Source organism: Macaca fascicularis, chromosome 7, assembly GCF_037993035.2.
Source record: "Macaca fascicularis isolate 582-1 chromosome 7, T2T-MFA8v1.1".
In the NCBI taxonomy this organism is placed as follows: Eukaryota; Metazoa; Chordata; class Mammalia; order Primates; family Cercopithecidae; genus Macaca; species Macaca fascicularis.
This window is the reverse complement of record NC_088381.1, coordinates 118,523,960-118,549,123: the sequence shown is the minus strand read 5'-3', so window position 1 is coordinate 118,549,123 and position 25,164 is coordinate 118,523,960. Positions and strand designations below refer to the sequence as shown.

At 35.2% G+C, this 25,164-nt stretch overlaps 1 protein-coding gene across 2 annotated transcripts in view; it reads right to left on the bottom strand.

The window, feature by feature from the left end:
- Nucleotides 1-25,164, bottom strand: part of ATL1 (atlastin GTPase 1) — a 73,327-nt gene that overhangs the window by 17,275 nt on the left and 30,888 nt on the right. For both annotated transcript variants that reach the window (XM_045396388.2, XM_015453268.3), the window contains exons 3-8: nt 24,613-24,747; nt 24,046-24,150; nt 21,839-21,889; nt 20,144-20,200; nt 2,435-2,527; nt 1,284-1,422 (exon numbers count right to left, since the gene is read on the bottom strand). In XM_045396388.2, coding sequence (XP_045252323.1) covers nt 1,284-1,422; nt 2,435-2,527; nt 20,144-20,200; nt 21,839-21,889; nt 24,046-24,150; nt 24,613-24,747 — 580 coding nt within the window. The remainder of the gene's footprint in view (nt 1-1,283; nt 1,423-2,434; nt 2,528-20,143; nt 20,201-21,838; nt 21,890-24,045; nt 24,151-24,612; nt 24,748-25,164) is intronic.

Here is a 25,164-nt window from a genome sequence, read left to right as displayed (position 1 = left end):
CCTGTTTATGTCTCCCAACTCCAGAGGAGAAAGAGAAGCTTTCTCTTTATGTAAGAAGCCTTTCTTTATGTAATTTATTCAAAACACATTAAAGCCATTAGGTAATTGCACAATACTGAGATCTGTGCATCCACTAGTGGGTTGGAATTCATAAATGTGACAGTGAAATTATAGAAGCCTGTCATCCATATGTACCATATGCTTACTGCTATCTAGTCTGTTGTATAAAAGTAAGACAAAATGTGTATAAGCCCCATGCTGATGAATGATTGAGAAATTTGGTATTGTATTTATGGTACTAACTACTAAAGTTAAATATAAGGTATCTGAGAGTCAATGTCATGGGTGCAAGGACAAAAATAATTCATTTGCTTTTCAAATCTGCCAGTATTGTCCTTTCTTTAAAGTAATTTTAAATCCCTCTGACAACAATTGTGCTGAAAAGCTTGTAATGTCACTGTCTCACTCCTGGCACGACGCACAAAGGCCACAGTAAATTAAACAAATGTCTGAATTCAGTGGTATATTCCACACCATGCTTTCAAGTTAAAAAGTCATGTCTTTGAACTATGTCATATTAACTACAAAGCATATGTCTACAGCCCTGATGGATATCTTTTGGGAAAGATTAACTTCCATTTTCCCAGACTCCTACCTCCCCTCCCGCTCTTGTTTGTTTGTTTGTTTAACAAGTCCAGCTGCTTTGGAATCATGTAACAATCAGTCCTCTATTAAAGACATAATTACATCCTATAAGTATACACTATTTGAAAAACACTCTAGTGGTTTTTTTTTTGTTTTAAGAAACTGGTCCTCTTCCACACAAGATTCCATTTTTAGTGAAGTTTTTATAATTTATAATTAAATTATTTAGGAGCAGTTTTAAAGAGCATTTCTCTCAATCTCTAATTATATAACTTAATACAGAATTCCAATACTATAGACATCTGTTTTCCTTTTTCATGTAGATAAGGAAAATGAAGCATAAAAACATGAAGGAGCACTTCTCAGTGCACAGAGATGAGAAGGTGACGGTTACTGCCTTCTAGGTGAACTCAGGATCTGGCCTGTTTTTGCAGGCGCGTATATATTCAGCGCCCACAGAATCCCACAGTTCGCCAAGGAGGAGCACCAGCCCAGGATGCCCTATTCTCCTGACAATTTCTAATCATCAGCCTCCTATCAGTAGATAAACTAAACTATCAGCCATAAGCCCAGTAGATAAAATGACATTTTTATAATCAGACTAAGTGATGCAAACATATTCACTAAAAGACACAAACCTTTCAATTTTCCATCAAAGTTTGGATTGGTAGCTACTTTTAAGCCAGGATGAGGTAGCAGAAAACAGGAAATGTTGGTGAAACAGGAATGGATGTGTTTTCTGACATTCTGTAGTTCTTCATGCTGGTTCCCTGAGACCTGCAATAAATCATTCTGAAGTTTGAACTACTTTCGTCATAAATTTTGCAAAGGAATTCTGTGGCATCTTATATTTGCTATGTCTTTTTGGTCCCACAATGATAAAAATGACACGACAGGGCTGCTACTAAAGAAAGAAGAAAGTTTTGGGTGGTTTGCCACACACAGTCATGTCTAAGTATAGAAAACACATGGCATAGTTATAATTAGCAAGTGTCTACCCTTATACTAACTCAAATGGGCCTTCCCATTTTTAATACAAATTAATAGGGCTTTACTCTGGCTAGTTTCTACAAATTCAAATTTTAATTCAAAGTACTCATAGGAGCCACAAAGAGAAAGTAAGATATTTCTACTTTCTTTTTAGTAGATATTCAAGACAGCCTCCTATCACCTGGTAAGTGTATATTTAAATTCTAGAATGGAATCTGAATAGTTGGGTGTTTACTTACAAGCCAAATCACCCTCACCTCCCACCTTATGTAGATACATATTTGATAGTTTTTAATATAGACAAACTATTATGACTGTAAACCTAATAGGTTCAGAGATCTCAATTTTCAAGGAACATTTTTGTAAATTTTGATCTTTCTCCCTGATTTCCCAGTAGGCACTTTTGGTGATATCTGCTCAGTGTAACAATTTGTACAGTATTGAACTAGCATGACGCAGAAAGTGGAAGGCCTTCTAATTTTACATTCTGTGTTCTAAGATTGACTCTAGGGATTTCAAAATTAGATATATGTTACATTGGCTTTGAAACTTCTACTAAAACCTGAATCTTGATATTTGCACTATCAGTCTTGAAGTGACTTAGTTCTTCAAAGTAAAAGTTTTATCTTTAGGAGTAAATTCTTGTTTTATAGGTATATACAAAGAATTCTTTACCTGTGTCATTAATATCATAACAAATGAGATTGTGGCTACTAAGTATCTATTCACCAAATGATCCAACAAAAATAATTCTAGATTATTGTCAGTGAAATTTCATGCACCTAAATATCTAACAAACCTTGAGGCGTTTTTCCAAGAATTTGGCACCACCATCAGCTCCATATGAAAATTCGTATGGGAAACTCCAGTCTCGAACAAGAAATATCAGACTCTAAAAAATGATAAGAAAGGATAGATATGAGGACTTTAAGGTGCCTCCCTTTGCTTTTTACAGAAACCAATTATAATATCATTGTCATTTGAATATCGTTCTTTCCCACATTGCTGAATTAAAAATCAAACATAAAACCTTTGAAAGTGTCTGGGCAGTCTCTCCCCTATGAGATCATCCTACCTATTTCCATTAAGTGTGAACAGAAAGCTGCCTACAAAATGCCAGCATGAAAGCACCCCACTGAGAGATGACAGAGATGACTCCCAAACTGCCTGAATGGAGCTATGTCACTATAATCAGATTTTGTGTAGAATACGTTCCTAGGAATCTTCCTTTCTGATGGCTATGGCTGAATACAGGCATAAGATATGAGATTAGCTTTTCTTTTATAAAGAAATTGTTTTAATGTTTTTATAGAAATGATATGTATGTATGCTCATCATAAAAAGTTCAAACTAGATAGCAAAGTCCAGAGAGAAAATTTAAAAATGCACCCCAGGCAGGGCACGGTGGCTCACGCCTGTAACCCCAGCACTTTGGGAGGCCGAGGCGGGCGGATCACGAGGTCAGAAGATCCAGACCATCCTGGCCAACACTGTGAAACCCCGTCTCTACTAAAAATACAAAAAATTAGCTGGGCGTGGTGGCGGGCGCCTGTAGTCCCAGCTACTGGGGAGGCTGAGGCAGGAGAATGGCGTGAACCTGGGAGGCAGAGCTTGCAGTGAGCCGAGATCGTGCCACTGCACTCCACCCTGGGCGACAGAGTGAGACTCCGTCTCATAAAAAAAAAAAAAAAAAAAAATGCACCCCAAATCCCATCTCCTGGATTTAACGATAATTAACATTTGGTGAACATCATCCAGTCATCTCCCTAGGTACATACACAAATGGAGGAGGGCTAAAAGGAAGAAAAAGGAGAAAAACAGTTTTATAAAATGTGGAACTGTTTTGTATGTGGCATTTTAAATAAAAAGTATTAAAATGCACTTGAAATTAACTGACTAAAAGGAAGATAAGACGACATTTAAAATACTGCTGAATTTCAAGTAAATGATTTTTTACCATTAGAAGTTCTAATAAATTCACTTGAAGTTAAGAACAAAGATTTTGGAAAACATTGAGCTGGAAGTCATGTGTTTAACTTTTTATACCTTTGATTGGAATATAGTCCACATACAGAAAACTGCACATTACGTATATAACTTAATGAATTTTCACAAACTGAACACATTGTGTAACTAGTACCTAGATCAAGAAACAGAGAATGTCCAGCACTCCACAAGCCCCTGCTCCTGCCACCCTCCAGTCATGACCCCTTGCTCAAGGGTAACCACGGGCCTGACTTTTAACAGCATCGGTTCGTTTTGCCTGTTTTTATAATTTGCATTAAGTGGAATCATACATGATACATGACATATTCTTTTGGTCTAGTTTCTGTCACTCAACATTATATTTGTGAGATTATATTATTGCATAATTGTTTATCATTCATAGTCATTACTGCACAATTTCCCATTATGTGAATAATTATTAATTCATTCTGTAGATGGGCATTTCAGTGTCTCTAGTTCTTGACTGGTATGAATAGTGTTGCTACAAACATTCATGTGTCTTCTGGTCTTCTTTCTGTCTTCTTTCTTTTGCATTTATAACTAAAGCAGAATTACTGGGTAGAGAGTGTGCACATGTTCAGGATTGGCTGACATTGTCCGTTTTCCAAAGTACCAATTTATAACCTTACCAGTAGTCTTAGAGGGTTCCTGATGCTACACGTTGTCCTCACCAATGCTTGATATTCTCTGTCTTTTTAATTTTAAACATTCTGGAGGGTGTGGTTTAGTAGCCTAGCCCATTGTGTTCAATATGCATTTCCCTGATGATTAATGAAATTAAGCACATTGTCCTATGTTTGTTGGCCCTTTGTGTTTATTCTCTTTTGTGAAGAGGCTGATCAGGTCTTTTGTCTTTACTGATTTGTTTGGAGTCATGCTTTTTAAATATATGTTTCACCTTTAACTCCCTGCCATGAGAAAATCAGCATTCTCAGATTTCCTATTACCATTCCTCCCTTCCTTCTACTTTTAACATGTCATAACTTCGAAATAAAACCAAAAGCAGTTTGAGTAAAAATGTTTAAAATATAATAAACATTGAAAGATACTACAAAATGCATATGGAAATTATAAGACAATTTATATACGTACTATTGCTATGTGTTCCCATATCATCCTGAACTTCCCCTATTATAACACTTCTACTAGAATCTGGTGGACTTCTTTCAATTGTAAGTAATGAAATCCAATTCCAACAAGTTTAAGCAAAAAAGTAGATAATTGGTTCTGCAACTGGAAAGGTCAGTGGTGTAGGTGATTTCAGAAGGATTTGGGACACTTAAATGACATCAAGGCTCTTTCTCTCTCTGAACAGTCCTCTCTACATAATGGCCAAGATGACCACTGAGATCCAGATTCACACCCTGCTAGCTTAGCAACACCAGTGCAAGTCAGTTTTTCATGACAGCAATCTCAGGAAATTCCAGGAATGGGCCCAACTTGATCATATAATCCCAGTCCAGAAATAATCACTATGGTCAGAGGGATGGGATGGTCTGAATTGTCACCTCTATGTAAGGGGTGAATGTCATCAGGTTCACCTGAACCAAAGGGAATTGGAAAGAGGAGTTCTATTGCTAGAAGGGGAACTAGACAGAAAAAGAAATAGATAACTCCAAACCATAATGTTATGGTGCATTATTTATAGACTGTAAGCCTTCTGGAGGCAAACATTGAATCTCTTTCTTGCTCATTATAGTATCCTTAACACCTAGTACAGTGCTTGGCACAGAATCAGTGCTCAATACAGATTTGTTGAATAAATGATTTTCTCATTTTTTAATTATCAATTTCAGAATGTCAGGGTTTAAAATGTTTACAATCTGCTCTATACTCACAATATTCAAAGTTGTTTGGCTTTAGTGTTATATTTAATTGGATTCACTGCATCAAAAATCCTTTCACTGTCAACTTCTCCATATCTGAGCTCTTATTTTTAATAAAAGTGGGCCAAATTTTGCCATGTGGCTTTCCAAGAAGCAGTATTAGGATTGCTGTATTTCCTGAGTACTCACATTTTTGAGAATATCTTCTGTTGCTTTCATAGTTAATGAACAATTGGCAGGATATAAAAATTATTGGGGTGACTCTTTCAAAACTTTGTCAATTATCATTCATCTTTTTCCATGAATATTGCTATGGAAAACTCTGTGTGGATCCTTTGTTCTTAAAAGTTCAATAACTTTACTAAGTATATTCTCATATTGACTGGAATGTATCAGTTTTCCCTAGGGAAACAGTATGACGATTCAAGTTTCATTCGAGAAAAGTTTTCCTCTATCATCTCTTTAAATATTTTTCCTCTATTACATTTATTGTTTCCTCATTTGCTTCATTTTCTTCTTCAGGGGCTCTCATTATGCATATGTGGTAGAGAGGCAGGTGGGAATCTAGGTTTTATGGGGCCTGAAGCTTACATAATCTGTGGGGTAGTGTGGGGCAGAGGAAAGCCTCTGTGAGAAAAAGAATGCAGAATTAGGCTTGAAAGTGAATATTTATTTAGAATGAGGAATACAAATTACAAATTCAAAAAACTGGCAAGTATCACAAACAAAAAAAAAAAACTAACATAACTTTATAACAGTTTTATTTTCCCCAAAGTTGTTCCAAGTTCATTTCCTGCCTTAGACCTAGAATTGGGCATTTCTCTAAGAAGCACTGGTTTCTTTTAGTGAAATATGGTACTTCAAGATTATAATGCTCAAAGTGCTGCCGCATTGGTCAGTGTTTCTAGACCTTTTCAGTGGGCAGAGCTAGGATAAAATTGTGTGTGTGTCTGTGAAAAAATATCTCATAAATTCATACTGACACTCCCAATTCAAATTCAGGACTATAGAGTTTCCACTGAATGTCTATATTATATCCAGATCTCCTTATCCAATAATCTTGAATCAAGAGTCTTGATTGTTAATGCATCAGGGATGGCTGAATTATGATATCCCATAATTACTCATTTTTTCAATGCTATAATACATACCCAACAGTCGCAGAGTAGCAGTACCGATACCACCATCAACTACTAGGAATACTTAATGAAAGTTCTTTTTTTTTTAATTTGGCACATGCTCTCCTCATTCTCCTACTTTTTAGTTTATCTATTCATTTATTTATTTGAAGAAAATAGACATTACATATGATGTTCTCTCCCTTTTGTCCCTCGTTTAGTCTAAGTTCCACAAACAAATACACATTTAATGATCATTCCTAGTCCTTATGTCATCTTTGCTGATCTAAAATTCATTCTTTAGTAGATTTTGCATTAAGGGTCATGGGAACAATATTCCTTGGAATTTTACATGTTGATAATAGTTGTGGCCCTTTATACCTGAAAGTCAATTTTGCTGGACATAAAATCCTTGAATCACATCTTTTTTCCTTAAACAGGGTCACTTCTAAGTGGTGTGTGATTATGGATCTTTCTTGTTTCCATAAGATGGAGCCTCTCCTCCCTCTTATTTTGTTTTGTAGATTCTTGTGGGAGAGAGGAGGGATTCTTGTAGAGAAAAGAATTAAAAATACCCACATCCACCCTCTTTAAGTAGCCTGCTAACTTTAAATAGATGTCCATTTTTTGCCACAATTTTTGTCAAAATATAATAATTTGTATTTTGAATATTTCTTCCTAAAACATGTATTTTGGAAATAGATTTAGCTGGGAAGTAACTTTTGCAAAATAGAGTTTCATGAACCAGGATAAATGAAACCAAGTATGTGGATTTGGCTGTATTTTGCATATTTCTTGGGAGCTTTTAATCTTTCTTTTTCACTTGGCATCTTCCCAATTCAAAATAATGAGGACCATGTGTGGTATAGAAGCAAATATAGTTTCATTTTTTAAAATTACCAATATATAAAGTAATCATGAAATTAATGGCAATGTTCCAACTCCTAGGTTTCCTGCCTGATGTTCTCATCCAGTGATGTGCTGATAAACTGGCTCTCTGACAAAAAGAAAAATGAAAGCCTTGATTTGTAGCATTTGCCAGTTTCTGTGGTGTAAATATACCCATCATAGCTGATTCCAAGCTATTAAAAGTTTAATAACTGGTTTATATAATTCCTGTATATTTAATAATTGGTTCTCATGAATAGGGAGGAGCATGCCTACTATCCCCCATCCCTCCCTAGATAATTTATATGCTTTCCATTCATCATGTATGGATTTCTATGAAATTCAGTCTTTATGTCAAAATCTATCAGTTTTTTCTACACTGTAGAATCTTGATTTGCTCATGTATGCATATAAGTAGAGATAAAAACCAAGAATACAAATTAGCCTAATTTGCTCAGATAAAAACATATGAAACCACAAATACTTTTTAAAATTAAATTCAGTCAGGCAACTGGGTCAAGTGATGGACCTATACTATACTTAGCTTACAAATGAAATAATCATCTAACTTTTTAAAATCATGATTAATTTTATTAGCTTCCCTCTGGAGACTATATCTTTCAGGAAATTATTCAAAAGGAGTATTACAGCATGACTTGGTAACCATGAAAAACTGAAATAAATCCAAATGCTCAACAATTGAGAAATAGCTATACAAACTATGGTACATTAATATGATAACACACAGCTACTAATAAGTATGTGGAATATATCAATACATGAGTTGATCATGTCAGTATAAAAAGCTTGTATGAAATAAATGTTATTTGAAAAATAACAGTAAATTTATGTGCACATCCATTATAAATACATGAAATTATTCCTACAGTCACGGAAAAAGACTACATCTTCTAAAACTGCCAGTAAATACCTGAACTGGTTTTTAATACATTTAATCAGTTTCTAATTTCAGTTTCAGATAAAAGTAAACACCAGAACTGGTTTTAAACCCAAAGTAAGTAACAATTACTTCAATCAACAACCCATACCAAAAGCCAACAGAGAGCCTCATTGCTTTAAAAGTCAGTCAAGTGGACAAAGACTCACTCCAGAAAACTTACTGTTTTCACCTCTATATCCAACACATTGAACAAAAGACATATTCTCAGATTGATGTCAACCCATCTTGCTTCCACAACACACAAAACTCCAAAACAAGCCTCTGACGCCTACATGTGGTCTTCAGTTTGCTTTGCTCAATGAGACTATGCCTCACCAGCAGAGCTCTACTTCATTAAGCAATAAATTTAGCTTTGTTTTTTTAAGTCATATTTTGAGTGATGGTCTTATCCTTTGCCAATTCTGGAAGTCTCATTGTACCATTTTTGAACGCCCTCACTTGGCAGCATTCTCTGTGACTCTTAGACTAGTAGGCGCATTCTCTTTCTGCCTTGTTCCCAAATTCCATTTGTCCTTCAGTTTGCTTCCAGGTGAGTCTGTCTCAACAACAATCTGAGTTCTGATTTGCTTCATTGAGCTCTTGTTGCTAAATTAATTTGTTATCCTAGGATTTTGTAACCGTACAGGTCTTTACATAAGGTCATTAGTCCTAAGTCTTTGCATAGAGTAACTCAAGTTTTAGTTTTGGAAGTACATTCACCTGATCAATAATAAGACCTAATTTTTGTATAAAGTTCTTAGAACTTTTGGTTTGGGGGCACACCATTCAATGAATATTTTTGCCATTAGCCTGCTTGTTCTTTGGCTGCTTGCTTTGCTTTCTTTTATTTGACAATTTGTACAGAGTCTTGTCTCATGTGTTTTTGTTTTGTCTTGAATTGTTTTGTATCACTGAATGAATACAAAAGTGCTCTATAAAGAACAGATGGAAGCATAGGCCTAAGAAGTCTTCAGTCCTATTCACATTGCCCCAAAGACTAACGGTTGGAAGTCTGGTAGGCTGGCAACCAATTTATGCAAAAGTAATTAATCAAATTTTGCCTTAGATTCCCTACAAAACCTTCAAGAGGACACTCTCTGTCTTGTCAATACATGCATGAGTCACTTTGTATAGTACATAATACGAAATCAGTAATTGTCAGATTATTAATCATACAACTCTGTCCTAGCCTCTGCTTGCTTAATGAACCCAAAACACTTCTCATGAGCACATACTATTGATTAACTTTTATGTTACAGGTTTCTCTATATCAAAACTACAACCTCCTCCTAGAAGAATTTCTGCTTCCTATTTCTATTAAATGACAACCCTAATTTTTGTATCAATAATAGTAAATAAACTTTTAAAAAATGAGAATAACTGTAGCCATTATGGTGAACTTTGGACATGTAAAAATAAACAACACAGTTAAGAGGAGCTCTTTAAATATTGAGACAAATACCAACACTCATTAGTTAGCTTCTTTACATAATAAACTGAGGCCTCAAAATCAAATGCTGACTCCAAAATGCAGTCTCTACATTTGACACTGTAACCTTCTGAAACCTGCCTTCCTTGCATTTCTTTTCACTCAGTTTTATTTTTACCACTCAGTACATCCCTTCAGTTCCTTCTGCTCCTTCCCCTGACCTTCTAAACAAGCTACTTTTTCCTCAGGAATTTTCACAGGAAAGGAATGGGCACACTGCCCAAATCTACTTAAAACTGCTAGATCACAAGGCTATTCTATGGAAGTTGAATTTAAACCCTGGTCTTGAGCTGAGTGTTAAGGAATTTCTTTTAACCCAGAAAGATAAAAATTTGTTGCAGTCTTGTTAAATATTTACTGTCCTAAACTATCAGTTCTGTTCCAACTAGTTCACTTAATTGTTAGACCTTCAGGTGGGAAAAAAAAAGGTTAAAAACAGTGGGATAAGAAAGACCAGGAGAATATTTAAGTAATCCAGCTGTTCATTAAAACATAATGATAATACATTTTAACAATTAAGTGGCCTTTAGGGGGCAAGAAAAATAAAAAAAATTACAGAAGGCTATTTTGGAAGACTTCCTCTTAAATATCAATTGGATAAAGATTCTAAATTATAAATAAAATAAAGATGAATCAACAGGAAACTTTAAAAATTGACTTCAGGAAACTTTCAGACATCAAATATGAATATGGAAGAAAAAACATATGAGGCTCAGATATAAAATACAGACTCAGAAAAAAAAAAGGTTGAATGAGAAATTGCCAATTTGGAGATCTCCAGTATATCACTGACTTTTCATAGGGCTTGGGTATTTAGCAAAATAGAAATCAAAATAAATTTGTGGCCCTTCAGATAAAAACAAGACCAAAATATCCTCTGTTCTCTATGAATCAGGAACCTATAGATAGGGAAGTCTATGGATATTGCAGGCAGAAAATCCACTGGAAGAACTGGTATCCCAAGGCAGCTAAGAATACCTATAACATGTATAATTAAAAAAAAAAAAATGAAGAATCTTTGCACAAACTCTCCAAGGATATGGGCAGAAAAATTAGAGACAAGCTAATAGGAGGGCAGATCAATCCTTCCAAATTATCATAACTCTTTCCTATTTATTAAAAAGAAAAGCCATGCTAAGTATTAAATCAACAACAGTGAAGATTCAGTGCCTTTTGTGGCCCATTGCTTGATCCAGTAACCAAGGCTTATCTTTCTTGCCTCAGAGCAGTTACGGCTTCATCTAATTACTTGAAGTATCTGCAGACCACGTTGTAGGATCACCTTTAAATTTGATGGTACCACATACAGTACAATCACTATTGCTAACTGAAAACACCCAACATTTTTCTGTTAGTCTTAACTAACAAAATATGGTAGTTTCTTTTTGTATTACCACCCATCAGTGTGACACTTTCAATGCAGCAACTCTACTACCCTTACCCATTGAAGGAGAATTTCATGATTGTGTTTTTCCAGTTCAAGAAGGGACCATGCCCAGTACAAATATTTTGGACACTCTCATGTCAACTTATGACTTAATATTGTTTGGTTATAGTTCTTACCTTAAAATTATAAAGAGACAATACTGGGCTGGATATGTAATAGTTGCTCCAGATCTTGAATCCAGGTCTTTCAATTTTGAGTTGTATATGCAGACTATTTATAATCCCAAATATGTAAATACCACCACCTTAGTGAACATTTATTGAACACATGCTTTATTAACAGCATGGTAGATGCTCTAGACTTCAAAAAGTCAACGACAAAGTTCTTGCTAATAAGGCATTTATAATTTAATTAGTGAGAGGGGATAGGCACATTAAAATGTAAGATAATAAAATATAGCTCAGTAAGTGACTCAGATTAAGATAGCAAAGAGAAGCACTAAAAGATGGTAATTAAGTGCAAGCACTCTGAGTTGTGGCCTAGGTTGAGGTCAGTTCTACAATTTAAAGATACATGTGACCAGGAGTAAGTTTCTCAACTACTGTCAGCCTCAGTACTTCTCATTGAACAGAAAAATTAAAGATAAGAATAAAGAAGGAGTGGTAACATTACTTGTTTTATAGAACTGTAATGATCACTAATTTGAACAATGTAAGAAAAATGCTTAGCACAGTGCATGGCACAGAATAAGCATGCAATAAACTGCTGTTATTGCTCTTCTAGACATTTCAGGTACCTAAATGTAGAAATTGGGAGAATCCTAGTCTACACCACTGACCTAGTTCTGTGTAGCCAGGTAAGTATTTCTTCTAATCCATACAGCTCTCAGATCACCTAAATTGCTCTCTCGAGAGAACATGGGATAGGGTAGATAACTTCCTCAGCTGTCTTTTTCCACATCATTTCCTTTCATTTTCAGCCCAAGCTGACAGACATCAGCCTTTCATTTTCTCAGTGAGGTCATGCATTTATCAGGTATGACTTGTCAGTTATAATCATCACAGATATTTGACCAAACATGTTTTCTTTCAAAGTAGCTTAAATCACTATCAAATAATTTTGTGCAAATGGATATTCTCAAATAATGGGAATAAATGGTCCTCAAACATAATTAAGCAAACTAGAGTAAAATAATTCCTAATTGCCCTGTGTAGGCCCCATTTGAATGAGAAATTGTGAGAAACAGAGTACCTGTCTTAATGTAACAGAGTATTATTATATGCTTCCCCTTCTATTATTTTTCAGCAAACTTCAGTTTAACTTAAAACTGGCACAGGCTGATGTGCTCACTAATAATTACATCTCCACTGAAAGGAATGTGAAGAATTGAGTTTTTACTTTTATCTCACAAAGAGAATTTGAATCTCTTTCTAAAGTTTAAGGTCTTGCTGGGCTTTTAAGTGTACGAAAATGGTTAATAAACATGCTATGGGTGAAAACTGGGCTGAATTAATTCCAGAAAGTGAAGTACTTGACACTGAGGAGATGGAAGAAAAGAGAATAAATGTAAATAGTCCTAAAGTATACGCTCAAGAAAGAAATAAGGCTTCTAAGAGAAGTCAAGTTTGTGAGAAGGAAAGTTTTTTAGGGATTATGCTTCCTACTTTCTTATTATAGGCCAACCTTAATCTACTAACTACCTGTACACAGAAATGTACATAGAAATGGTGCCCTATCTCTCTGCTACCAGAACCTTCTGCCATAGATGCTGTCTGCTGGAGTGTGCCCAGTGGCTAAATCTGTCCTCAAATATGTGCTCAAGAATGACATACAGAGTGCAGATTCCCTGGTCTAAACACAGGGATTCCAATTCAGTAGAACTGTGGTATGGCTCAGAAATGATTCTAACCCAGGTGTCTAAAACACCTAATTAGGAATCAATCACCAAGGCTACAGATATGCTGCTGCAGCCCCATCTCTTCTCTGTGAGTCATGCAGCCTAAATCCTGCTAAAATTCCCAACTACCTCAGGGCTCTGGGCCTCAAAGAGATCCAGGAATCATCAGATATATTCAGGACTGGCTTAAAGGAACTAAGGCTCAGGAACATCGTGGTCACTATTTAAATCTGCTGTAGATTAAACGGGCTTTAGAAGACTAGCCTACTAGAAACAGACCCACAATGTAGAAATGCCACTGAGAAATGTATTGACATCTAAAACATTGACTCAAGCGAATCTTGAGACTATAATACACTTTAGCAAATAAGGAATGTTTCTATTTCTTTATAGCCTACATAATTAGAAGGCATGAAATGATTAAATCATAAACTCCTGGGCTGCTATTGCCAAAGGGTACATTTAAAGGTATAATGCAGGGTCCAGTAAGGGGGGTCTGTTTTTAGCCTAGGCCCTATAACAAGCTTACTGTATTACCACATGACAGAGTGAAAACCCTCTCCACCACCACAGCCCAGCAGAACTGAGAGGACAAGAGTGACAAGCACACACAGAGAGAGCCACAGAGCCATACAAGTGGAAAAAGAGCCTTTCCTGGGGAAACAAGTAACTGGTGGCTGATCATTTAACAAAGCATTAGAGGAAGGCAGCCTTGCTTGGTGTTGATAAGCAGCCTGTATTTAGAATGAACTTCAAATAATGTCTGACAACATGAAAAACATCCAGAAATAGTCATAGGGATCCTGACCCAAGGATGTGACCATCCCAGTACAGAGCAACGTGGGGCCAGGTGTGGCTTATGCAAGTCTAAATGACCAAGAAAAAAACACTCATAACATACCAATATAGACACAAATCTATTGCATATGACAAGATATTTTCTCTAGGTTCTTACAGCAAACTGGGTGTTATTACTCAAATAAAACTTGCACAGTTATTATATACAGCCATGTCTAAATTAATGAAAAAATATTGTCATTCTCAACAAAAACTGGAATTCCTAAGGTAGAGAAGCTAATATAAAGAACCTAGTTATTTTATAGATAGATATGTTGATAAAGTAGCTCCTGCCCGATTTTATACTTTAAATTCAAATACTCATAGTGAGCAAAACAGGTGAGAAAATAACTAATGTCACTTAGATAACTCTATACTGTGTGTTAATATGAATTATACTTCCAGGGTATGCTACATAGTTTAGAACTGGTTCATTAGAGCTTGCAAAAAGCATTTGTTAAATTTTGAGGAATTTTTGCAAGTTGGTTGATGTCATGGTAGCTTGAAATTGGCCATGGTAAAAGTATTTACACCATAAAAATTAGCAAATAATATATATCAGGCTCACCTCTTCCCTTCTCCCCAGCCACTTTTAAACATTTTACCAGCACACCACTGGTTAAACTTGCACTTCAATATTGCTTTTAAACTGAATCGCTTAGCTTTTAATTCTCTCTTTTAAACCATGGTTTTTTAAATACACTAACATATTTTTGTGTGTTTGATTACAGCTTGATATAAATTGGTATTTTAAAGAATAAAGTTAATCTGTTAATTTAGCTATTCATTTCCCCAGCTAATTGCCTTCATGTTTGTTGTTTATTATAGGTCTTGTTTATTATTTATAATTGTACTCTGTTTCAGAGTTAAGAATTCTTCTATTTTAAATTCGTTTAAATTAATTTTATTTATTTTTTGAGACACGTTCTCACTCTGTTGCCCAGGCTGGAGTGCAGCGGTGCAATCATAGCTCACTGCAGCCTCAAACCCCTGGGCTCAAGCCATCCTCCCACTTCAGCCCCCACCCCCAAAGAGCTGGGACTACAGGCGCTGTAGTTCTTTGTGGAGGTTTTTTTTTTCTTCTTTTTTCCCTTTTTGTAGAGATACAGTCTCACTATGTCGCTCAGGCTCATCTCAAACTTCTGGGCTCCAAGCAATTTTCCTGCCTCCACCTCCCAAACTGTTGGAATTGCAGGCATGAGCCACTGCACCTGGCCTTAGTTTAATTTTAATACAAAATTATTTTTAAAATTTCATTACCCCTCACCTTAGTGTCTCGGGCAATGTTTAAAATTTCCCCACACCTTTACCCAAATGAATAAAGCTGTTAACTTCTCAAAGAGAAGAGGGTGGAGGTGGTGACCTGCTGAAAAAGATTGCCTAATTGAAATTTCATTTAAAAGTTATTTTACTTTGCAGTTTTTCTCTACGCTTTTTCTAATTGAAATGTGAATTATTTAACTCATGTATGTTTTGAGATTTGAATATATTTGCATTTTATCTTTTGATTTTATAATGTATAGTATTTTTTGTTTTGGATTTGGTTGCTTTAATCTAAAATATTATAAAATGGCTTTGGATGCCACCTTTACTACTTAATGAGCTTCTCATTTCAATTTCAGATGGTTAGAGTTACAAGTCCAAACATGTTTAGGAGTCATTGTTGACTCAGTCAGCAAAATCTTTTTCTTTTCACTGATATTTCATAATGCCAACAGTTTACTAACTAGGGTAATCTCTTAAAGTTTTTTTCCATTGTTTGTTTTCAACTCATTTTTTTTTAACCAAAAGCAGTAACTCTATCAATATTTACCTATCTGTCATCTGTTTTATCACAGCATTGATTGGTCTTTTCCAGTATTCGCGTGTCTGGCAAAATGTAAGGAGCAGTGACATCTGCTGGTTAGACCTACAGTCCCTTTCGGTAATTTACAATGGAGTTCCCTACTCTGGTTTGCCAGTGGTTCTCAGTAACAAGTTAGAGAAGAAGAAAATCAAAACAATAGCCTTACAACACTTAGACTATCAACCTAACAAATGATTAAAAATAAAAAAGACAACAGAGTCTAGTAGATATTGTAAAACATATAGAAGACTGCAAGCAAGACTGGTTTTATTCTACCTCACCTCCTCCCTGCACCAGGTTCCCGAGCCCTCAGGGGAGAATTCATACTCCTTCATCACAGCATACATCGTCTCTCCGTGCTACTTCACTTCACCATATTTTTCCCAGATCTCACTCCCATTCCTCAACTATTCATTCCCATCCACACTCACTTTAATATATATTATTTTGTATATGTATAGCATTTTAAATATTCATAAATAGTATCATGTTATAAATCTCATACTTTTTCCTGCTTACTTCAGTACAAATTTTAACGCTCTATTCATGCTACTCTATGTACTTTTGGTTCACTGCCTTCAGATGTTGCAAAGTATTCCAGAGCATGTTTACCCCAAATTTTAATGTATCCGTTCTTCTAGTGATGGACACCTAAATTGTCTCCAAATTCCTGCTACTATTACTCTATCAGTAAATATCCTTACATATTTCCTCTGCTCCACGGAATGGCTGCTCCAATCTGCACTTCCAACGATACGGCCTGGGTGTTCCCATTTGCCCAAATCCTAGCTTTCATTTGGTATCATCTCCATATTCCACTTTTTGCCTGTTTAATGAGTATAAAGTGATATTTCATCGTTGTTTTAATATTTATCTCATTATCAGTGAGACTTGACATCCCTTCAAAAACGTATTAGCCATTCAGGTTTCCTTTCTGTGAGTTGGCTATTAATATTCTTTGCCTGTTTTCTGACTGGGAACCAGGTTTTGGTTACTTGCAGGTTTCCTGTATGTTCTGTCTAGTAATCTTCTGTTGACTTTGACATTGTCAATATCTTCTACAAATCTGTTCACTTTGATTATAAAGTCGTTTGATAAATAGAAATACTTAATTTTGATGTAGTAATATGCATCAATTTTTTACTACATGGTTTATTTTGGAGGGTTTAATAAATGTTTCTTCACCTCAGTTCAGAAAAATATTCTCCAGCACTTTCTTCTATTAGCTTTATAGTTTTAACTTTCATATTTATTTCTTTGATCTATCTGGAGATTACTTCTATTATGGTATTTAGTAAAAATCCAGCTCTTTCTCCAAATAGTCAACTCGTTTTTCCAAACCCAACTATTAACCCATTTATTTCCCACCAGTTTATCCTGCCACCTCTATTGACTACCAGGCTCCCATATATATATGAGTGTATTTAAACTGTTTAGTTCCGTTGAGCTTTGCTCTTGTATCTGTGTAGGACCTCACCATTTTCATTGCTATGGCTTTGCAGTGTGTATTGAGCCCCCTAATTTAGATCTCCTTCTTAAAAACTGACTTAAGGCCAGGTGCAGTGGCTCACACCTGTAATCCCAGTACTTTGGGAGGCTGAGGCGGACAGATAACCTGAGGTCAGGAGTTTGAGACCATCCTGGCCAACGTGGTGAAACCCCATCTCTACTAAAAACACACAGAAAAATTAGCCAGGCATGGAGGCAGGCGCCTGTAATCTCAGCTACTTGGGAGGCTGAGGCAGGAGAATGGCTTGAACCTGGGAGGCGGAGGTTGCAGTGAGATGAGATCACACCATTGCATGCATTCCAGCCTGGGCAACAAGAGCAAGACTCCGTCTCAAGAAAAAAAAAAAAAAGAAAAGAAAAAAAAAAAAGAAAACCTGACAAATCAAAACAAGGCTTAATTCTTCCATATGAGTTGTAGAAGATATACAAAAAAAATCCTGTTGTAATTTCAATTATAATTGCACTGAGTTTGACTAATTTGTTGAGAATTAAATTCTCTACAACATTAAATCATACCATCTGTGATCATATTATATCTCTTTGGTTTATACAATTTTTTCTTTATGGTCTTTAACAGACCTTTGAATTTTTCTCCAGAAAGGTCTTTATATTTTGGTGGCTAATTACTAAAGATTTTTGTTTTGTTTTGCTATTATGAATGGTATATATATTTTAAAACTTATATTTGCTAGTTGTAATCGCTGGTTTTAAGAAATGCTATTGATTTTTTAGACTGAAAAATGTTATTACATAATATGATACCTACAAAAGAATGCATGTAACATATATGTATGCTATTAAGCAGATTAATAAATACTCGTGAACCCACAAACCTGCTTAAATAATTGAAAATACCAATAATATTGAAGCTTCCTGTGTGTCCCTTCCTGATACATCCCCATTTCTCCTCTCCAGTAGTAAATACTACTTTACTTTTGCTTTTTTTTAATAGTTTTATCACACGTCTTTATATTCTTAACATATTGTTTAGTTTTGCTCATTTTGGACCTTTATAAAAAATGTTATCCTACTGTAAATAGTCTTTGGCAACTAGCTTTTTTCTAATCCACATTATGTTTTTAAAATTGATCCATCTTGAGACATATAGCTTTTATAAATGTTCTTTCTTATTTTCATTAGTTTTTGTCTGTTATTTTTTCTTTTTTCTTTTTTTGTTTTTTTTTTTTTTTTTTTTTTTTTTTGAGACAGTCTCGCTCTGTCATCCAGGCTGGAGCACAATGGTGCGATCTTGGCTCACTGTAACCTCCGCCTCCCAGGTTCAAGTGATTCTCCTGCCTCAGCCTCCGGAGTAGCTGTAATTACAGGTGCCCGCCACCACGCCCAGCTAATTTTTGTATTTTTAGTAGAGATGGGGTTTCACCATGTTGGTCAGGCTTGTCTTGAACTCGTGACCTCAAGCAATCCACCCGCCTCAGCCTCCAAAGGTGCTGGGATTACAGGTGTGAGCCAGTGCGCCTGGCCTATTTTTCCTTCTTAATTTGTACTTATCACTAATTTTCTGCCTTTCTTTTTTTCTAATAGAAAACTTTTATGGCTATATTTTTTTCCCTCTAAGTACCATTTTCATGATAGCATTTAATGTTCAATATGTATGTTTTCTTTCAAGCACTCAATTTGCAGTATTTTCCTATATCTATTATGAGTTTAACTTAACCCATGAATTATTTTTGAATTGTGTGCTTAAATTTCCAAAATATGCTTTTTAAAATTAGCACTTTCTTATTAACTTTTAACTAAATTGTCCTGTGATTACAAAATGAGGTCAGTATGAATTCAATGCTTCGAAATTTGTGGAGACCTGCTTTGTGGCTTAATACGTGGTAAATTTTTGTACATACACCTTGCATGCTTAAGAGTAATGTGTTTTCTTTGTTACTTACACTATTCTATACATGCACCATAAAGCAAGCTTGTTAGCCCTAGGTTTCACATCTTCTCTACTGTTACTAATTTTCTGCTTACTTGACTTATCAATACTTAGGAGAGCGGTGTTTCAGTGGATTTACTCATTTCTTCTTATGGTTCTATTGATTTTTATATATTTTGAGGCTATTTGTCACAAAAATTTAGAATTTTTTTTTTCCAAGAGACAGAGTCTCTCACCATATTGCCCAGGTTGGATTCGAACTCCTGGGGTCAAGTGGTCCTCCCACCACTGCCTTCTGAGTAGCTGGGATTACAGGAATGTGCTACCATGCCTGACTAGAATTCTTGTGTTTTCCTGGTGAAATAACCTTTTATTATTATGAACTTCTCTATTCTAAATAATTCTTACTGACAAAATATAGACACTTGTTTTCCTTTACTTAGTATGTGCCTGATATATCTTTTTCCATCCTTTTATTTTCAAATTAACACGTTCTTATGTTTTAATATATCTCATAAGATATGGCTGGATGTTTAATTTTTGTACATAAATGAGGCTGCGCCCAGGGGCTCACATCTCTAATCCCAGCACTTTGACAGTCACTTTGAGTTCAGGAAAAAAAAGCTGACATTTTGCTGGGAACCAGAATGCCTAATTCATCTTTCATTTCCACATTTCTTTTATAAAAAATCATTCTTTAAAATTCTATTTCCTCATTTCTATCTCATTCTATCTTGCATCAAATAGCATAAAATAGGTCAAAAATGTTTTCTCAATGAAATAAAAAGAAAAGGAAACATGACCCTAATTAATATACCTGGTTACAGTCTTCAGGAAAATCTAGTAAGAATTTACCATCATTTAACCCTCACTCACCTGAAATGGCTTCAGGAATGTTTCCTCCATTGCCAGTCTGCCATACTCAGTGAAAAGCTAGAAAAAAAATTACACACACACACACACACACACAGAGAGAGAGAGGAGACAGAGAGAACTTTAGCATCTGCAAAGTTTTAATTCTTGGCTTTCTTTCATTTACTTTTTCCCCTAGCTATAACAGAATATTATATTAAGAAGATTATAATAATCATTTTCAGGAAATAAGCATTGAATAGGTAAAGCAGAGCCATGGTAATTAGATATTTAAGAATAAAAGACATAAAGTACATTTAAAAATAAAATTTACATTTTATTTTTAAAATTAACACCTTTTATGTTTTAAAATGAACACCTTTTATATCTAAAATGTGGGTTAATTTTTTGTGGGAGACAAAAGGGAAGAAGGAAACATGCTAAATGACCTTTAGAAGCAGAACGTATATAAATTAGACCAGAGAGATGTAAAGTATGTAGGATATATTTACAAAAGCTGTTGACTGAGGAAATTTAATGGCACAATGGCTTGGATTACTACAAAAACATTAGGCATTTAGTTTAAGAATGGAAAGTCCTTTTCTTTGTCTTTTTTCTTTTCTTTTTTTTTTTTTTTTTTTGGAGACAGGGTCTCACTCTGTCACCCAGGCTGGAGTGCAGTGGCATGATCTCTGCTCACTGCAGCCTTGATGTCCCCGGCTCAAGTGATCCTCCTACTTCAGCCTACTGAGTAGCTGGGACTACAGGCATGTGCCACCACGCCTGCCTGGCTAATTTTTGCATTTTTGGTAGAGATAGGGTTTCACCATGTGGCCCAGGCTGGTCTCAAACTCCTGGGCCCAAGCAATCTGCCTGCCTCAGCCTCCTAAACTGCTGGGATTACAGGTGTGAGCCACTGCATCCGGCCCTGGAGAATCTTGAAATGAATTCGAAAGAGGAGAAGAAACATACACTGTGCCCAGAGCATAATAAAACCTGAAGAGTTGTGCTCCTTAGTGCTAATCCTGGGAACTTTCTCAGTACTGTCACTATTTGTAAACCGAATCTCTGCTTCTTTGTTTCTGCTCCTTTTGGAGCAGTGATTGCTCTGTAGTTTTCCTGAGGCTAGATTGAGCCTTACCACCTCAGTTGTGTTTTTTTTTAAATGTCTGTGACTTGCAGTGTGACTCTTTTTCTAAAAAATATATGAAATTTGATGTCAAACTAGGGAGAAAGGTAGTTACTTATTGATATGGTTAGGCTTTGTGTCCCCACCCAAATCTCATCTTAAATTATAATCTCCATAATCCCCACGTGTCAAGGGCGAGACCAGGTGAAGGTAAGTGAAACATGGAGGCTGTTCTTGTGATAGTGAATGAGTTCTCACAGATCTGATGGTTTTATAAGGGGCTCCTCCCACTTCGCTTAGCACTTCTTCCTGCTGCCTTGTGAAGAAAGTGCCTTGCTTCCCCTTTGCCTTCGGCCATGATTGTAAATTTCCTGAGGCCTTTCCAGTCATGCTGAACTGTGAGTCAATTAAACTTCTTTCCTTTATAAATTAACCAGTCTGGGGCAGTAATTACCAGGCACCTAATTGGGCCAATAGTTCCTGTGTAAACAGCAGAATCAGAATCTGATTATGTTTTGAAATCATTCCCCAAAATTCTGCTATATATATTCCAAAGACTACCAGGTACACAAAAAAGAAAATATTGTTACCTGGAGGTGCTGAAGATCATCCTCCTGGACATTTTGGGATAAGTTATATACCTTGATAAAGAAATAAAATCACAATGATAAGATAATTGGCATCATCCTAAGCACTTACTTCATCATTCCCTACTTTTAAAAATATCAGTTATCACAAAAATGAACTTTCTTATATACTTGCTTACATGATGATATTTGTAAGACCTTGAGAGAGAAGTAAAAGAAGGTTGAGAGACAATAAGGAATGTACAATGATTATAAAATGGTTCTACAAATACAGTAGCCATCTGCTCTGGAGACAGAATATTTAAATTATTTTATGAACCTAAAGAATGAGTCAAAAAAACTCATTCTTCCAAGCAAGACAAAATAATAGCAATCTAAATCTCAGCAAGCCATATGGAAAATTTTGTTTTGAAAAATCATGTTGGCTGGGCGCAGTGGCTCATGCCTGTAATCCCAGCACTTTGGGAGGCCGAGGCAGGCGGATCACAAGGTCAGCAGATCGAGACCATCCTGGCTAACATGGTGAAACCCCGTCTCTACTAAAAATACAAAAAATTAGCTGGGCGTGGTGGCAGGCGCCTGTAGTCCCAGCTACTCGGCAGGCTGAGGCAGGAGAATGGCATGAACCTGGGAGGCTGAGCTTGCGGTGAGCAGAGACCGCGCCACTGCACTCCAGCCTGGGCGACGGAGCGAGACTCATCTCAAAAAAAGAAAAGAAAAGAAAAGAAAAATCATGTTGACTTCTTTACAATTAATAATTTTATTTATGTCTGAACAGAGTTTCATCACATGGAAGTTAGGTTCTGAATATCATGCTCACAGCCTTATACATATGCATTGCTGCTTCATGAACAGATCACAGCATTAAGATGACATTTTTTGAGGGGAATAAATATCATTAACTTCAAAGAAAAGTTAAGGAGGCTTATATGTTTATATGGTGATATAAAAAGAATACTTTGTATACTTATTTAAATAACATCATTTCTCACATAATAAAAAATAGTCATTATAAGGAGTTAGCAGATTTTTCTATGAAAATATTCAATGTATTCAGGTCAAATATAAATAATGAGTAATACTGAAAAGGCAAACTCAATCTGGTTTAAATAGGCTTGTATAAATATGGCTTACACTGTAAATTATGAATAAATTAGATTAAGTCGGTATTTTAAAGGCTTATACAATGTATGTATTCAAAACATCATATTGTACATGATAAATATATATAATTTTTATTTGTCAATTGAAAGAAAAGTTAATTTTTAAAAGTTGATTAAATAGGTTATAACCATAACATTTTTTATGACTTTTACTTTAAAGTCCTTTATTTAATAAATTCAGTCTTTCCTTCCTCCTTCTGTTTACCCTGTCTTGTTTGTCCTAACCATATATGATGCCCTTGTTGCTGCTTTACTAGTTCCATTCTCTATGCTTGCTTATAATTTCATCCTTGACTCACTCATCCTAATTACTTTGCCTTTTCTGCATTTTTAAGCTCTCTTACTTTTTTTTATTGATCTGCCCTGTTCCTTGGCCACTCTCTCTTTTTGCTTTTGCCAGTGGATTGAAAATATCTAAAAATAGTCTTAAAATCTTTTATGCTATGGGTTCTATGGTTCTAATAAAACTCTACAAGGATTTTCAGGACAATTTAGAAAGCCCACAATAACCTCAAAAATAAAACTTTTTAAAAAGTGAAAGAAAAAAGGAAAGGAAAGAAAGATAAATTTTATATACAAGATATTTGCTTTCCTAAATGTACATTAAGGTGTTTTTAAAAGCTATGAACACATGTAAATGTTTTTACATTTAGTTCTACTGGCTATGTAGAACAAAATTTATATTTATAAATCCTGTTTCATTAAACGTAACTTATAATAGATGGTCTCAATGTACACTCATATAAAATTTATGTTACTGAGTTTATTGTAGGCTTTAAACAACAACAACAAAAATCCCAATAAGATAATATGACCTTTTCTAACCAAAGCAGTCAATTTGAAAGTTTGTCAGTAATTAGACTACAATAACAAAAACAATTCTACTCTTACAGAAATCACAAGAACTGGCATGCTAATTGAGTCAAATAATATATATGATTCCCAATTTCTGTTGTTTATCTCATTATCACATGTATATAGAAACACATATATTCATAATTTTTAGTTAAAGAAACATCATCAAAATGGGTTTATTTTATTTCATACCTGTATTGAGCTGATCATTGTGCTAAGGGCAAATACTGTGGCTGAATCTCTCAAAGTTGACTGACTATCAAAGGTTCCCTGAGTATCCATCAATAACACTGCAACCTACAGGCAAGAAGAGTACATTACTGATATTTTATAGAACATCTAGGTCATTAGGGTTACCATAATATTAATATCATAAGAACTAAAGCAAACCATTGTTAATGAATACTATTTTAGATAATTTCTTACACATACCATGAATGCCACAGAAAATAAAAATATTAACTGCTGATTACTATTATAAGTAATTTTTACTAGTAATCCAACATTACAGAAACTTTATGTAGCAGTGAAACAAAATACAGATGTTACTTGCTGATCTGCTATTCTATCATCCTTATAATTTTGCCCACCCTGATCACAAGAAAGGGAAACAAAGATCATGCTATAGGATGCTACCCCACTTTAAGCTTCATATCAAATGATCAAAATTAATTTTCAAAAGCGCATCTTCAAGGATTCTAAAAAGTAGTAACTGTTATAAGTGAAAACTCAATTTTATTTAGGAAGTTAGCATCATACCTTTTTACCATCAGGTTTATTGATAAGGAAGACTTCACTCCATATCTGAATTCCTGTGGTCTCTCGTTCAGATCCACCTCTCCATGAGAAACCAGTCAATGGTTCATTGTAATCTCCAACCCAATCAACTGATTCCTATAAAATAATAAAGTCTGTGATATGGAACTTGATATGTGTGTATAGTTTTTTTTTCCATTCATCCATTCTGATTCTTATCCCTCTCCAATTCTAGTTAAAAGGAAACAACATATGCACATCTAATGCATCAATACAATCACTTTATTCATCCAAAAAATAATTACAGAGGAGCAACCATCTGCCACATTTTTTATATGTCCTGGGGATATAAAAATGAAAAGATATCATTGCAGACCAGAGGAAATTCACAGCCTAACAGTGAGACAGACATGCAAACAAACCATTATGATGCAATAAATGCATGCCAAAATGGAAGTATATATAATGCATAAATGGTAGCATAAAAAAGAAATAACCCTTGGTCAGGCAAGACCACATAGGATGTTTGAGCTAAGACTTGAAAAATATTTAGGA